At 39.7% G+C, this 17,517-nt stretch overlaps 2 protein-coding genes across 3 annotated transcripts; one reads left to right on the plus strand and one right to left on the minus strand.

Annotated features, from left to right (window-relative positions):
• Positions 1-461: 461 nt before the first annotated feature.
• On the minus strand, positions 462-10,970 carry phf10 (PHD finger protein 10). Its single transcript, XM_044177662.1, has 12 exons — positions 10,814-10,970; positions 9,599-9,708; positions 9,119-9,249; positions 8,579-8,662; positions 8,258-8,382; positions 7,978-8,127; positions 7,716-7,825; positions 7,466-7,613; positions 7,062-7,214; positions 3,118-3,226; positions 1,985-2,173; positions 462-1,720 (listed from the first exon to the last, which is right to left on the minus strand). The coding sequence occupies exons 1-12, from the start codon at positions 10,883-10,885 to the stop codon at positions 1,623-1,625; spliced, it is 1,479 nt and encodes a 492-aa protein (XP_044033597.1). The 5' UTR covers positions 10,886-10,970; the 3' UTR covers positions 462-1,622.
• A 321-nt stretch (positions 10,971-11,291) lies between these two features.
• Positions 11,292-17,505, plus strand: rab4a (RAB4a, member RAS oncogene family). 2 transcript variants are annotated; one of them, XM_044178822.1, is made up of 8 exons: positions 11,292-11,458; positions 12,385-12,465; positions 12,918-13,032; positions 13,382-13,444; positions 13,605-13,759; positions 14,074-14,169; positions 14,756-14,903; positions 15,524-17,505. In XM_044178822.1, exons 1-7 carry the CDS (start codon positions 11,443-11,445, stop codon positions 14,869-14,871), a joined length of 642 nt encoding a protein of 213 aa, XP_044034757.1. In that variant the 5' UTR covers positions 11,292-11,442; the 3' UTR covers positions 14,872-14,903; positions 15,524-17,505. The 2 variants fall into 2 exon arrangements, with proteins under 2 accessions (XP_044034757.1, XP_044034673.1); XM_044178738.1 differs by having other exon boundaries at positions 11,294-11,458; positions 15,514-17,505.
• Positions 17,506-17,517: the final 12 nt, after the last annotated feature.

A 17,517-nucleotide genomic window follows, 5' to 3' on the forward strand; every position in this document is an offset into this window, starting at 1 on the left:
GAATGGGAGAGTGGGCGACAGCTTGTCTCACATTTCACTCTTCAGAATTGGGTCCGTCTTTCTGATTTGTTTGTGTTAAAAAAAATGAAATAAAAACTTTATATATATATAAAAAACAGATACCAACTAACTGCATAATCCAGATTTGCTGGAATGCATGTTATTAGAACAGAAAAATATATAGGACATGTGATGACAATTTGTCTGCAATATGAATTCAATTAATAATAATAATAAATTGTTCACTCATATATTCAAGGATCATTAAAGGCACATACTGTTTAATAACTGCTGTCTAATAAATAAAATGTAAGAATAAAAACTACTTTAAAATGTCATTTAACATTAACATTTATATTCATGATACACAGGCAGCATGCACCTACCCACCTTTTCAGTGCCCTTTGGTATCGAAACTGATTCTATTTAACATGGTACACAATAGGTAATGGATGAATGAGTCTTTTTAACTAGCTTTTATTGAAAAAAAAAAACATTTCTTAATTCAGTGGCTATGACGTTATTAGCAACAAATATTCCTTAAACAGCTTGCTTACTGAAGGACAATACGAAATAAAAAAATCTTTTAAAAAATAACAAACAAAAATAACTTCTTTCAAGCTAACTGCAAAAATATCAGTTGACTAATCATAGCTGATGGATGTTTCATTTCAAAGTCATTACAGTGAGTGGTTACATTTTTATATAATAATTAATAGTGGAGGGTTGACAACAAAATCAATACATGTAAAGTGAGACAGTTTGTTTCAGTAATCAAGACTCACATAAATACCTGAAAACCGCTGCAGCCATGAGTTCTACCAAAGCCAGCGTCTATTACATTTCATTACACAGGATCACAAGCACTGTGTCATCATTTAAGACAAGACTTTGTTTAAATAAGATTGCTCTTTACTGGCCTGCCTCAGCAAATACATGTTAATTAAAAAATACCAACTGTAGTTTATCAGATACAAAAGAACATACAAAAATGTTGTTTTGAAAGAAACTGAATTACATCAGTGAGCCCTTGTTAACAGTACAGTGACAGTAGTACAGGATCAAAAGCACCATTTGTTTCCAAGCAAACAGCTCAACTCTGCAGCAGAAATGAAGTAGGGGTGCACTGATACGGTTAGTGGTTAGCAGATCACAGGATTTAGTGCAGTACATGTGGATGGATTTGATTTACAGTTTAGCTGTTAACATTATGTATGTATGGAGTCTCTAACATTACAGAACAGAGATGCCAGGCTAAAGTTAATGCCTGATCTTGATTTTTTGAGAACGTACATTTGAGGTATAATTTGACTTGTTTCCCAACTGATTATGATTCAAATTATAGGCCCGCCTTACTGATGTCATCAAAGCGTTCACAGAAAAGATTAATAAGTTAGTTTTCTAGTGTTAGCCTGTGTATTTAAAGACCTGCCAATCAACAAAGAGTAACAGCAGGTTAAGGTCTTGTGTTTGGATTGTTGGTATTTGGTAGGAGGGCTACACTTCTGTTTATTTTTGGATCACAATGATCTGATGTTTTAAAATGTTTACTTCTTCTGCAAATGATTGAAAGAATGACATTGAGAAATTGGTCAAAGTCTTGTGGTTAATGATGCTGTTCATCATTTTTTTGCTGACTTGGACTTCTTAGGTGTTTTGGCTCCTCCCTTCTTCTTGGGTGTGGTGAAGTCTTTGTCACAAACCTCACATACCCAAAGGCCTGAGGAGACAGATAGAATGAATTATTAACTATAAAACAGACCAAAAAATATACAAAACCGCAGTTTTAAAAGCAGTCTAAGTAAATGACTGTAACGGAAATTACTTCACTCGTGTGTACAAGTCTGCTTTTCTCTCTCTTGTAGTATTGTTAGTCCAGTCATCGAGTGGGATGCCAATCAAGACTGTAGTTTAAGTCAAGTAAGCGGTTGTGTATCTGTCTGCCCACCATATATTGTGCTTGTACGTGTGTCTATCCACTCACCAGTAGGTATGGAGTCCATGCCCACGCAGAATGTGTGGTATCCTCGGTCGCATTTGTCACAGAACATCATCTCGTCCTCATGGTGCGGCTGCTGGCACACGGTGCAGGTCTTACACTCCATACACTGCCAGCGGTACGTCTGGATCACACACACCAGCTCAACGCTCATGTCCAAGCAGGACGGGTGGCCTAAAGTTAATGGCCACGGAGACATGTGTACAGAAGCAAACATGCACACACAGAGCCAGAGACATGCAGCCACACACACACACACACACACACACACACACACACACACACACACACACACACACACACAGAAATAAGGACATGACATATGCACACAGACACACATAAGGCACAAAAGACACAAATACAGACATAATGTGAACAGGCCCAACCATCCACATCCACACACATGAATACACCATCCTGTTATTTCAGAGGACTTCAACATATAGGACACTAACAAATCACTATTAAAATGAAACAGCAAACATCCAGAATCTAGAGTCGGGATACCCATTGATATTAATCAGGACTATCTAAAAACAAACTAGTTTTATGATTATGTGACATGCTTTTAGCCTTGTTGTCAGAACTGCCTGATGAATATAGATAAACACTAGCATGTTTGACACAGCCTTCACATGAATAACTGTACCGACATTCTTTTGAACTACTCTCTTTGTAATCAGTCATTTGAAATCATATACATTACTGTAAAGCTTTACTGTCCAAATGTAAACAGCCACACAGCATTTAAACAAGGCAGTATAACCACTTGCCTGAAAGTGTAAAACTTGCTTATACACAGTGAAATGAAGTTGGTACAATGGACAACTGACAACTGAACATTTCCTTTCACTGATGATAGAGATGATTCATTAGTCAATGATAATCATCTGTTAATGTTATGTACCACTGAAGTTAAATGAATGAGTTAGAGGGACAACTGATTTATGATTACTGCCTATGTTAATAATTATATTCTAGGGGTAGGGGTAGGATAATTTACACAAAAAATGAATACGTATTGCATTAACAGTGGCTAAATTGTGCAGATGTTGTGTATCAAAAAACAAAATATAAAAACAGGGAACTGTCCGTTAAAATTAAGAGTGTGAACTTACCGCTGTTATCACATTGGGAGCAGTGAATGAGAGCCTCTGGCTTGCCCTTCTTGTTGGCCTCTTTACCCTTCTGGCAAATGCCACATATAGCATTGGGAATGACCTTAGGCTGCAAGGGCAGAATAATGCTATAAAAACCATGGGTATCCTGTAGTCATGGACAATATAGTAGTTCAACAAATGTGTAATGCCTGGAGAAAAAAACAAAAATAGCACTTTATCTTGACTAACGAAGGCCTTTTCTACTTTTGGGGGCAGAAAACCCAAATTACATGTTGACTGGTTTATACACTTCAAACATAAATTTCATCACCTAGCATCAAAGCTGCCGGCCACCTCAGTTTTAAATGTTACCAACCTATTTCTTGTTTACAAGTTTGTGGTTTTTTATGCTATAAAACTGATAAGGAAAAGCCCGACATGACCCATTATTTATCATGTGAGAATGTTCAATGCTATTTGACATGGATACGGACATCTGAAGAGTTGCCTTCTATGCAACAAACCTTTCAGTTCAACAGGGGTCAGACAGGAAAGAACCAGAGCAGAAAGATAAGGAGGTTTGGGGACATTTAAATCAGGATGCCACACAGGAAAACAGGGAAACACGTAAGACTTAAAAAACTTTAACGCCTCTATAGGAAGCCACACAAATAAAACAGGGAAGATTGAGCTTTTAAGATTTTATATTTGGACTGGATCGGCCTTTATACACAACTAACTAAAATGAACAATACGACTCAAACTTTTAACAGTTAACTAAATGTCTGCAACAGTATTAATCTTAAGAGCATGAAATACGTTTGTGTTAAGGTGAGTTTGTTTTACAGCAGTCCTTAGGACACAGTAGTATCCCCGAAATGAACAAAATCTGTACTCATGTAACAAAATTCACGTTGTTTTCCTGTTATTCACGTGCTAAGCATGCGTTAACATCATGTCGTTACTTCTAACACCTCAAGATAGTGACATCCTTCATTAAAACATCCCCTGACAGGAAGTGAGCAGGTTACACTAAAGAGCCATAGGTACAAAACTATGGGTCAATAAAGGACATGGTTTTGGTAATGATGAAAATCCAAGACTAGAAACAAAGCAGAGAGCTAAACTAATAGAAAAACAGCAGCAGGAGAGGGAAATAAGAAAAAGGAGGAGGTGGATGCAGCCCCCTGTGTAAATTTTCATACACACTCACTATGCATATGCAAATATATACTCTGATATATATACTGAAATCATTAATGAAAGGATCACCCTTATTGCTATTGTGAGCTGTATTTGTGGCCAACGTGTGATTAAGTCCAATAAGTCTGCTTGATGCCTGCACAGTCAACACATCTCTTCCACACAGAAAAATACAAAATGAGCAATTCATGAGGTTCAATCCAGCTAGTTTTATTCTAAATTAACTGAATTTGGTCAACACAAGAAATACTATATTTTATGTACGTAAAAGAAAAAGTGCTCACTTTTATGTTTGCTTTTATATAATCTGGTAGCTTTTGTCGTGTAGCTCTAAACATTACGTATAAGTCAGACACACACTGGCATACATACAGAGACACAATTAAGTGGGAACTTTATACTGGCTGACCACATACTCACCCACAACTAGTGGATTCCACAGATTTTAGATCAGTGGACCATATGGTATAAACATCATGTTACTTTTATTGACATTAGTGATTAAGTCTATGCTATTAAGAGATTTCTATCATGTAAATAAGTTAGCTGGTTTGTAGCCGTTGCTACAAATGCTAACCTGTTCCTCACAACTTCCCATCTGCCTGGGCCGAATGTACATTATCAAGTGAAACTGAACTGTACTCAGCCTTGCAACTCAGTGATAACCATGGCCCTCAAATTCAATATGTCTCACATACAAAATAACAAAACTTTCTGAGCTCCTTCTGAGCTCACAGCAATATCAAAAAATGTAAAATTACTGATAGTCAATATCAGTATCAGTAGAGTCAATCTGCTGCAGTTTATGTTAATGTAATTAATGTCATATTATATATTTTTATCTCCATAATGTCCCATCTATGTATAAGCTACAGAAAGGCTGTTGAGCCACAGCTTTCATTTTCTGGAATCATTAACCTGAACATGTCACGTTAACGGTGAAATATAGATTTAACATGTATGTAACATCCAACATGTATCACATTATGAACAAAATACCTCTGTAGAGGGAATTAGTCAATCTAATTGCAACCTTGTTGTTCATAATTAGTTTTTATTCATGAGCTGTTTGTGAAATACCACACGACTATTCATGAGGTCATCATCAGCTGGCAGCCTGCATCACTCACTCAAAGTTTTTCTGTCACATGTGGAGACATTAAAGTAATTAGAAATCAGTAAACCTTTCATTTACTGGGATTTTCTGACAAGGGGAAATCTACTACTGAGAAGGGGACTGGTACATTTCAACTCTCAGGCATTTTACTTTGGCTGATTTACCAGAGTTACAAAATTATGGCTCCTACTTGACTTCTGTATACTGCATTTTTCAAATATAGAAATGCCTGAACGCTATTACATCTCTAGATCATTTTGTACTCATCACAAATTGACACAGTACAGATACATTATGTTACTGACTAATTCTAGTGAATTCTGGCTACCAACATGCCACGCCATGTCCATGGGCTCAAAAGCATATGAATAAAGGTCAAACTTAAACACACTGAAACTGGTAACTGTTTTAAACAGACACTAGAAAAGGACCATGCCCACACCACAAAGCTGAGCTGAACTCAAATGGACTCACCCAGGTCCATCATACGCTCATTAATAGTTTTATACCAGCATATTTTTAGGTGTTGGAAATTTGAGGATTGGAAAAATTAAACAAAAATCAGTGTGGCTAGCACAGCGAACTGTGGTAAACTGAAATAATACTATTTTCCCATCTACAGTCCCTTGAACATTTAGATGAAATTCAGGACATTTCATTAAAATGACCACCAAAGATGTGCCATGACTGTGTGTTAAAGAAAGGTAAGCTGATGTGGGGATCCAAACCCAGACAGGCAGCATACAGACTACTTCAAGCTCAGCTCAGCAACAGTGTGAACAAGGTCAGCAAGTCCTCATCTCTCCATGACGACATTAGAGGGACAGGTTAACCCCATGTCAAACAACTGTCTGATACGTACTAACAGATTAACAGTAACAGTAACATCACATGGTGTATAAACAAAGCATATTATTATACCAATACAGACTTAAAACATAAGGGTTAAGTGCATTCTACACTTCAGATATAAATATTAAAATTCTCTAGTGCTAACATTGACTACTTTTTAAAAGCAACCACAAATTGTATGTGGTTTATATTTTCTATATCAGTATAACAAAAAGACTTTTCAAAAATGAAAAAGGAAAACTAGCAGCCAAAACATCCACTTACTTGTCTTGGAAGTAACTTTTTTTTTTTGACAAGTGAGGACAGACAAGAGGTATATTGAAGACATTCAAAGGGAAAAAAACTTTTAAAGTTCAAATTTGTCTTCGCTGAAACCCCCCAAAAAAGTGAAAGTGCAGTGAAAAAGAAACAAGTGAACTGTTCCTTTAAAATGTTCTTATTGCTCACAGTCTGGTACGAAGAGGGGGAGAAAAATAAAAAGCCACGTGGTAATCATAAAAAGAAAAACTGAAGACAGGACCCCCAGTGTGTGACTGTGTGTGTGCGTGTGTGTGTGTGTGCGTGTGTGTCTGTCTGTCTGTCTGTCTGTCTGTCTGTGTGTGTGTGTGTGTGTGTGAACCAGGTTGTCCCAGCTGACAGACTGTAGAAGTCGCAGAACAAAGTGAAGAAAGCTAGGGAGGGGTGGCGGGATGGATGGAGTAAGGGAGTGGTAGTAGTAGAAAGAGGAGGAGGGGGTAGAAAAGTGCTGCTGCTGTTGTTGGAGAAGAGTTCAGGTGGTTTTGTCCTCTACCTTGTACCCTGGGGTGGCTTTGTGGGAGGCAGAATGGCGATGGCTGCTGTCTTTGCCCGGCGTGGATTTCCTGTCTTTGGCCTTGGATTTGTGGCCATGTCCACCTCCTCCCTCCTGGCTCTCCACGTCTGATGTGTTGCCTGAAGAACTGCCCTGTAGAGGAACAAAAGAGGAGGGAGAAAAAGTGAAGGACAAGGGGTTTAAGAGTGATGTACAATAATGTATTTCCATGTAGATACTGGAGTCAAGTTTAGTAGAGGTAAGTGACTCGGATATGGGACCTAGAACCCATCATGCAGTTTCTTGCATAGTTACATAACAGACTTCTACCATTAAGCATCTGTGTCACTGGGATGGATGTATGATCTGACACAGATCCAGGCTATGGCAGCCTAACGTCTTACAGATGAGTTCTTGTTCTTTTTGTCATCCTTGCCATCCTCGGCGTCGTCCGAGTCGGGTTCTGAGTCCAGCGCAGGGAGCTCTGGATCCAGTGGAGGCTCAAACAGAGCTGTGTTCAACGGCAAGTATCGCAGCTCATTGGGAGAGTACCTGTCATGCACAACACAATGATGCATCAGGGCCAAAACATTCAGCACAGCAACAGATAGTACAGGCTGAGAGAATTTCCAGAAACACACGTGTGTAATGTACCTTTTGTAGTAGTCTTGGAACTGCCCTGGTATGAGAGCCACAGGGTAGGGCCCCGTCCTTGTCAGCTCTGGTGCCAGCACCTTGAACCTGCCCTGGGGCACCTGGATAATCTGAGACAACACACACAACACGATGCATGTCAAAAAGTCTGAAGTTCTACTGTAAACACAACCAGTGATACACAAAGCAGTTTTCTGAATCCCTGTAGAATTTTGTTGAGTTCACTAAAGTGAGTTCATCTGTTTACTCAGGTTGGACTTACATGTGTCTGGAGGTCAAAGTAAGCTCTCCGCTCCTCCATACGCTCCCTGTTGAAGTTACTGTTGAACTCTGCAGCTTTTTTAGCCGCCTTCTTAATGTACTCAGGAACCTTGCTGGCCTCCACCTTCTGAGGGTTCTGCTGCTGCATTTGCTGTGAAGGGCAACAGACAAAAGATATGTACACACACGTGTGTGGAGGACTTTCATTAGATGCATTACTGTAAAACAAAATGCCACAGTAACCATCAGCCCCAGGATATTTCCTTAGTCGGTACACTTACAGAGTACTCTTTAGCTATTCTCTGCCGCTCTCTCTCCTGCAGTATGACTGAATACTCTGAGTGTTTGGTGGGATATTCCTTTATCATCAGATCTATCACCTCGTCACTCCGCAGAGCTGTCAGACCTGGAAACACACGAGACACACATTGACTGCATCAAGCACACTGATGGCATGCAAAATCAGATATTATTTACAGAGTAAATCTTAAAAAACAAGATACCAGACTATAAATGCACTGTGTTAAGAGAATGTTAGGATTTTGTTCAATGTAGTTAAACAATTTTAACTGGTCTGAGAGTGTCTGAGGTGTGGTTTCTACCCAGAGTACACTGTGTCTCAGTAATGACGTTCTGTTCACGCAGGTAAAGCTTCTCTTTGTGGGACAAGTCTCTTCTCTCCATATCTACAGAGTAAGAAAAAAACAAAATCACTGGTCAAGGAACAGCTTCACTCTTCTTCACGTCACATCATGAGTAAAGAATTGTTATTACAGCAGTATGACAGCAGACAAACAACTATGCATAGCTACTACTAATACCTATACTTGTATTATTACTGTATTATTCCAGCAATAATACTTGTAAATGAACAAGTATTATTACTGGAACGAGTCTCCTCTGTAAATCTACACAGCACAAAGAAAGAATGACACATTACTATAACAAATATTAGAGTTACAATATAACACAGTAAAACATTTTTCCACTAGATTTCGCACAAACATCATAATCTACAATAATTAATTAACTGATCATTTTGAATCAGCAAATTAATAGTATTTTTCAGAAAAAGAGTACCATTATATCCTTGAATACTTTAACAGGTACAGCACAGTTTTAGATTTTTACTTCAGTCTTACCAGGGTACTTCCTCTTGAAGGATGTGACTCCCAGATACTCGCTGACCTGCTCCTGCAGCATGTAATACTCTCCTGTGTCATCTGGAGGCCACTTGTACTCCGTCAGGTTCTCTGCTGGGAAATATGTCGGGCTGGAAGGGGGGTGGAGGGACAACAGGGGTTGAGGATAAAAACTCTTTAAAAGATGAGTCTTCAGTGGTATTTCTTTATGAGAATGGACAAAATGATGGGAAGATGGGAAAGACTCTCAGGCTAACCAAACCTAACCAAAAATCCCACATAATGCTATGTGGAAATTGTATTTTAAAATAAAATATGTAAAAGGGGAACACATGAGAATGAAGAATGCTACATCCTGCTTCCAAGACCAGGAAATATATGACAGCAATAAAACCTTGAGCCCTTAGGTTATCAAGACTGCTTAAATAAATCCTGCCAATGTCAATTTATTGATCCATGCCAAGTATCGATTAAACCTACCCAAGGTCTTGGCTGGAGGTGTCACAGCTCCGAGAGCTGTCCCCTGATCCCATTCTCCTTCTCTTGGGAAGCTGACTGCCATCATTGGACTCCTCTTCTATGACATCCTCCTACACAGGAAAAGAAAACAAACACAATTAATATTAATAATGCCAGGACAGTCTCAGTGTAGCTGTCTATCCTTCTGATTTAAGCGGACACATGGCAGTATTTCTTCAACCCATTCAAGCACAGTCCCTACTTCCTCAATAATTAACACCAAACCAGTTGACGGCAACATACGGTGCAGTTGATGGCTGCACACATTTACACACATTCTAGGCAGCAGAGGAAGACCCAAAGGGGAATGGAAGAATCAGGAATTAAAGACAGCCACATCAATCCACATGCACCAGTCCAGCACCATAAGGCAAGAATCGCAGCAGCCATGTATAAAGACTTAAAATACTTAAACTTCAGGTAACACACACACATGTTCAAACAAATAGTGTACATTTCTGGACATCCTCAGACCTCAGCATCACTTCCCAGCCATCATAGAAAATGGCATCATTCCTTAAACCCCAGTGTGTATTTTAGACTTAATTTATTTCCTTAAGCATCTTGGTCCGAAAGGCTACAACAAAAACATTTCGAAGTCAAAATGTAGTTACATTATAATTTGTCTGCAAGGATGCAAGGGAGAAACCTGTAAAATAACAGTTATCTAGTCTACATCAATGTGTTCCCTACACATGTCTGCATTTGGGCCCCTTTTAGAACAGAATGAGGAGTACTTAGCCCCCCATACAGAAGTATTTATAAAGCATAAACACCCTGTGATTCTGTGAAAAGAGACTGGGAAATTATGTCGCTGTAAAACTAAAACAAAAGCATGAGCTTGCATGTAGAGTTGGCAAAGTAGTGACAGGGAAGGCAAAGGCACCTAATAAGGCTGACGTTGCCGCTGTCAAAACACTCAATTTGACGTTTCTTATATGGACATAAAAAAAAGCATAAATGTTTGTAAACACGACACGGAAGACGCAAGCCATCCCTTACATCCAGCACACATTTGAAAACAAAGGGGTGATGCCAACGTCGCTAACAGTTGCCATTCATGGACGGAGGTAGCCGTTGGTTGGCTAACTAGTCGTTAGCTGAGCAAGCAACCGTGCAAAGCACCGTGCACCGAGCAAATTATTATTTGTGTTGTCTGCGGAAAACAAATGTCACCTTTATGGATTGTGCTCCAGGAGTAGCGGGGTTGCTATCGCAGGGCAGTCTAACGGGGAGCACAGCAGCCATGTTTTGCTAAATAAAGCCCGCAAGTAGGCTAGCTCACTAGCCACTGCTTGTTTTTTTTTCTTCTTGTTAGGTTTTTGGCGGTTGGAAAACGTTAAGATGCATAATCGCCACCTTCTGGGCTGGAGTGTAGGTTGATCTCGCAACATCTTAAGTGTGATTGGTATTTAAATTATATACACAAGAATTGTATTCCTTGGCAATTTAAACATTAATTTAAGGCAATGTTTATCACACACTTTCAACGAATTTGAATGATAATGAACACTCCTGGACGAATGAGGGACTACACCGTCTTATAATGAAAGACGTTTGTCTCAAAACACTGTTAGCTTGTTAAACAGCACCACCCTGCGGCAGTCAGACATTGCAATGCTCGGCCCGTTGAGGTGGCTTTTATTTTGAAAATACAAACCACGTACGGGAAGTCGGAGGGGAAAATCAGCTGGAATCCGCGGAAATCATCAACAGGACTATTTTCCTTTACTTAGCTAGCTATCCATCTGTCAACTTCTATTTCTCCTTTTCTTCCCTTTTGCTGTCAAAACGCCACCCTGGCGATGTCGGAGTCATACGGTAAGTAGGCTGTTTTGACAAGTAGCTACCATTAACATCTTCATGTAGCCACAGAGGGGGGATGTGTGGTGTGAGCTTTTTCTCATCGTAAATAGATAGCTGACAGGCTAACCGATCCGTTGGTAAAGGCTGCTGGCCTTAATAAATGCCATGTCGGCGTAAGAAATACGACAGAGGTTACACGGCGGAGTTTACTGTCGCTGTGAAGACAAAATGTATCGAGTTTGCGAGGTTACAAATCCCCACAGGGGGTTAGCGGACACCTGGGGACAGGGCTGGGGATGATGGAGCTGACAAGAAGGTTTGACTGAGCTGTGTATCCTGTAAAATAGACACAATACAAGGAATGTAAGGGGATACTTATTTAGGTGATAACCATGGTTTGTGAGGGATTGATGTCTTAGCTTCACCATTTTACACTAGGATGGTCATGATTTTGAAGTGTAGCTATTGTACAGTGGGGTATGTTTATGTTACCACGGCTGATTATGACCATGGATTACATTGTTTTCGCATATATTAGTAGGATTGTTTTTTGCCATTCAAGTCACATTGTAGAATGTAGAAAGAACTGAAAGCATAGCTGTGCATAATTTTACACCCCAAAGTTGTGTTTTAGTGTATTTTATGATGGTATGAAAATGGATATTGGAGGAAAATGTAGATGTCAATATTTGAGTTATAAAATACAATAACGATATGTTGGCTGCTATTTGTAATTTAACACAAATATAAAATTAAACATGGTTATTAAAGAATTGTGACCAAGATATTTACTAAGCAGAACATGTCTACAGTTGTAGACAAACTATATAGTGGTGACACTGTTTCCACAATATCACAAACATATCTTTGACATTTCTGTGTGTGTGTGTGTTTATATATATATATATATATATATAATTATTTATGTGTTTCCACCTCAGATTTCCTGTTTAAATTCCTGGTGATTGGGAATGCTGGAACAGGCAAATCCTGTCTGCTGCACCAGTTCATAGAGAAGAGATGTAAGTCAGAAACCACCAACACACCATTCATTATTTACTGTTAACACACAGTTGCTCTGACCTCTAATGTAAGTGCAGTACTGTAGTGGTGTCTAAAAGTCCTAGAATAAGTAAAACTCTGCACTGTATGAGTGTGATTCTTCAGACAAATGCTTACATCCTAATAAAGTAGTAATTCACACTGCATTGTAGACTATAACACAGTAAAGATTGTAAATTAGTTAAACCAATGCACCCAGTGTTTATGAATAATCGACACATACTAACATGTAAAAATTAGTTTAGCTTTCTTTTAATGTTAAGTTCAGAGACAACAGTGTGTCTCTAGAGATGTCATTCATTGTGTTGCACAGTGCATTTTCTTTACTAAAAAGATACACTGCTGGCCATCACTATGTATTGTAGTTATTTAATAATAATGGCAACATAACATGTTTTATTTTGTTTTCCAGTTAAGGATGAATCCAACCACACAATTGGAGTGGAGTTTGGCTCTAAGATTATCAATGTGGTCAACAAAATGGTCAAACTGCAGATTTGGGACACTGCAGGACAAGAAAGGTTCAGGTAGGGAAAAATCCCAACATAACTCTACATGGTTCTACATTAATTTACAGCATGGCATTGCAGTAATGGCTGTAACAGAGCCATCGTTAATTTCAGTAGTTCCACCTGTACTTTTTCTGCCACGACAAGCCAAAATGTCTGCTTTAAAACACGAGGTGACATAAAGATTTTTGTGCTTCCAAAGGGAGCAATGATAGAAAAGGTTTGTGAACCACAGGGGTCCCTCAGGCCTCCTGGCCCACAGGTTACCATATAATATCTGACCACCTGTTCATTGTGAATATGAGTTTATCTGTGTGTGTGCGTGCGTGCGTGCGTGCGTGCGTGCGTGTGTGTGTGTGTGTGTCAGGTCTGTGACCAGGAGTTACTACAGAGGAGCAGCAGGAGCCCTTCTGGTCTATGATATCACCAGGTAAATCAGCCAATCACAGAACATGATTTCAGATTTCCTCATTGTCAAGTCCCTTGTTTATGTTTTTAAGCCAGCCCCCCCCCCCCCACGCCCTGCCTTTCCAAAATGTAACCCATTTCCCTTCTCTCTGTCTCTTTGTCTCTGTCTCTGTATGCTGCAGTCGAGAGACATACAACGCTCTGACCACATGGTTGAGCGATGCCAGGATGCTGGCCAGTCAGAACATTGTCATCATCCTGTGTGGAAACAAGAAGGACCTGGACGCTGACAGAGAGGTCACGTTCCTGGAGGCTTCGCGCTTCGCTCAGGAGAATGGTAGGATCGACAGTTTGTGCTCAAGTGCGATTCTTTGAAAGTTTCTCTCAAAACCTCTAATAATAGCTGAGGGACTTATTTATCTCAGTAGAAGGGAGCTCCAGACGTTGACCTATTATTGTTACAGGAAGGACGTCATGTTTTTGGCACGTCATTAGCACCTCAATCTTTCAGAAATGACTGCAATTTACTTCTGTTCTGCAAAGAATTATGCTACTCAAAGTAAACTGAGTGTATTGTTTAGGCCACAAAGGACTGAAATACCATTTTCCTACTAGTGACTGCAACTGAAATCATGTGTGTGTGTGTGTCAGAGCTGATGTTCCTGGAGACCAGCGCTCTGACAGGGGAGAACGTTGAAGAGGCCTTTGTCCAGTGCGCTCGGAAAATCCTCAACAAGATAGAATCAGGTAGGAACTGCGACCCTCACCTATAGCCCTAACCCCCAGACTCTAAATCCCCTCTGATCCTTACAGGAGCAATAAGGTAGGTTTAGGTATGACTCCAGACCCCGCACTGTAGCAGCTCTCATAGAGAATTTTCAGAGTTAAAGTTAGAAACGAAGCATACCTTTATCGTCTACAAGCCCTGACCCCTAAACCTTCACCTAGCTGGAGCATCGTTCCAGGAGAGCCTCAACAAGATAAACAGAAATACTGTCACATGAGGAGAGAAGAAATCAGTGGCAGACCAGAAGAGCTCACAGTGTTACAAAAGGATGTGGCAGAGGGAAAAAGCAGTGTACCTATAGTTTTATAAGCAGACAAGGATTTGTCTAATAATTTCCAATTATTTTTGTTTAATGACTTATATTATTATTAAATTATATATTATATTTTTTTGTACCATGACAATGACAGGCTGTGTACTGTTTTCTAAACTGCATTCATAACTGTGTTATTTACAAAAGAATACTATCTTTTCAGAGTTGGTGGAGATCCCAACATGAACCCCACCCTCTCACATCTCTCCACTCACCTTGTCTCTCTTTTTCAGGGGAGCTGGATCCAGAGAGGATGGGTTCAGGTATCCAGTATGGCGACGCTGCGTTACGACAGCTTCGTTCTCCGCGTCGTGCTCAGCCGCAGGGCACCCAGGAGTGCGGCTGCTAGTGGACGCGCCCCCAGTAACCCACAGGGACAAGGTGAAAAGGCCAGAGTACCACTGTGTTTGTACTGTGTGTGCATTAGAAGATTATGATATTCATGCTACAGAATAAGATTTCTCCGAGTGTGAGAGCTGGAGCGACTTGACATTCTGCTCATTGCTCTCAGCGCAGTGCGTCTGCTGCACTCAGCCACTCCTTGTCTGCCTCCTGTCACTCATCTTGTGATTTACAGACCTCAGTCAGAATTCAGTTTCAGAGTCTTTGTGATGCCTTCATTACAGTTATTCGAGAGGATTTTCATGCTGGTAATCATTTACTAGTGACTTAAAGGATAAGGCTGGCAATGTTCTATATTTTTGCTATTGTCAACATATCCCATGAAAAGACCAAAACTAACAAAGCTTTTGTCTCTCAGTAGTTACTGACTTTCCCAGCTTGTCTGTGGGTCTTAGCCCCATGACGATTCGTTCCTATTGAAGACGTAAATCTGTAAATATTTAAAAAAAGAGTTCTTTATTTCCTGAAGAAAAAGGCTAAATAATTTGCTAAAACAGCCGGGCACTGTAGTTGTTAGACAGGAGGCAGGAGTAAACAGATATGTGATTATGTTTTATTTCTCTCCCTGTATGTGTGTGCATGTGATTAGTGTGTTTCAGACAGGTTTGTGAAGACCAGAAGAAGAACAGCCACGTGGGGCCCAAACAGTCGTGGGTTCAGGTTGCTATGCTGGTGACTCCTCTCTGACCTTCGACCTTCGCACGGAATCTTCAGAACCTTCGGAACCTTTTGACTCTTCGTTGTCATGGCAGCACCTGCAGAGAGCTGAAAAGACTTCCCAGCCACGCCCCCCTTCTCAGAACTCTGAGCATCTTCAAGGTAACCAGAGACCGCCCACCCTCCAACATTCTGCTCCACTAATGGATCAAACCCTCGCCAGCCCTCCAATCAGGATGTGAATTATTGACATGTATGTAACTTCTCTCTCTCTCCTAACTTTCTACTTCCCTTTACCTGCTTACCGCCCACTTATTCCCATCTACCTTCCACCTACACTACTTAAAGGAATACTTTCAGTTCTAGCAGTCTTTATGCTAAGCTAAGCTAATCGCCTCCTGGCCCCAGCTTGATACTTAGAGCATAGACATGAGGTATAGATTTTCTCATCTAACTCTTGGCAAGAAAACGATTTTCCCAAATTGTTGAACTATTCCTTTTACCACATACACACTTAAAACGCTCCCCTACTACAATACTTCTCTTTCTCCATCCACCTGCTCTGTTAACTTCCTGCTTACCTGTTTCAAACACACCACTTACAGTCCACTGACTAACCACACATTTTGCACTCCCTGACGCCTCCCTTCTTACACACTTTCTCACCCAGTAAAGTGTCCCCGGCTGCCAAATTACACCTCATCAGCTCCTGTCCTCCATCCCTACCTTTCTTTCATTGTTTACATCCCATCATTCTCTCTGTTACTTTCCTACATGTCTGCTTACCTGTCTACCTGCCCGTCTCTTTACGCAGCTCTCTGCCTTTCTAAATCTCTCCCGCCCCCCTACAGCATCTTATACACTGTACAGTGTTTCTGTATATAGAGACTGACGCATGCTTTCTCAAACTGAATATCAGAGTATTTCATTATGAAGAGATATTATATGTATATTAAAGTAGAAATCATATCTAGCATCCACTGTATGATTATCATGTTGTGCTTCAATACACTGGCAACTTGTAAGCAGTACAGATGGACAGTACTGTTTGCAGCAATTCTGTTTATTTGTAAATGGGACAAGCTGATGTGGATCACATTATGGACTAACACATTTATATAGAAAAGTTTTATCATGTTCAAGCTTATAGATTAAAAAACAGACAGAGGTAGCCTGAAATATCCTGAGCATATATTTGTCTTTCTGTTATAGTTCATTTAAATAATTTGGAGTGTGAAAGTTACGTCGTCTTTTATTGTACAACTGCACATTCAGCATTCACCATTCAGTTAAGTGACTGATCTGAGTGTAACACACGTGTTTATCCAAAGGATTCCAGTTATGGCTAATGTCACATCTCTCTCTCATTTATAAATGATGCCTGTTTACATGAATACCTCACTGACTGCTGCCAGCTGCGGGGTAATACTAACTGAATGCATTTCAAGTTTTAGCAATGGTGTGAATATATCTGATGTGTGTTTCATTTTTATTTGTCTCAAAAAACATATTATGTCTCCTCTTTTAAACTTTGAAACAGTTCAGCCACATAAAGCTCTCAACAAAAAAAAAACAACACTTAAATTTGTTTATATAATTATTTGAAGATTTAGGTTTAGAGGTGAGTTTTGCATTGGTGTTTTCAAGCATTGCACCATGTTGTTCATTATGTTCTTCATGTAGTTTATGTTCCCCTTAAAAATGATGCATTCAACTTTTAAATCAAACACACTGTAGAAATATTTCACATTAGATTTGATCTGATAGTGGCTTTGACTGCTCCATGTCTTGTGTTTATGTCATCAAGTCCTTTGTTTATATTTATGTATGTTTGTTTTTCTCGTCATTATGAATATCATGGATTTTTAATTTATTGTATATGATAAAAGCATATGTTTTTAAAATAAAAACTACTACAAATATAGCATTGCCTTTG

Source organism: Siniperca chuatsi, linkage group LG1, assembly GCF_020085105.1.
Source record: "Siniperca chuatsi isolate FFG_IHB_CAS linkage group LG1, ASM2008510v1, whole genome shotgun sequence".
NCBI classification, from domain to species: Eukaryota; Metazoa; Chordata; class Actinopteri; order Centrarchiformes; family Sinipercidae; genus Siniperca; species Siniperca chuatsi.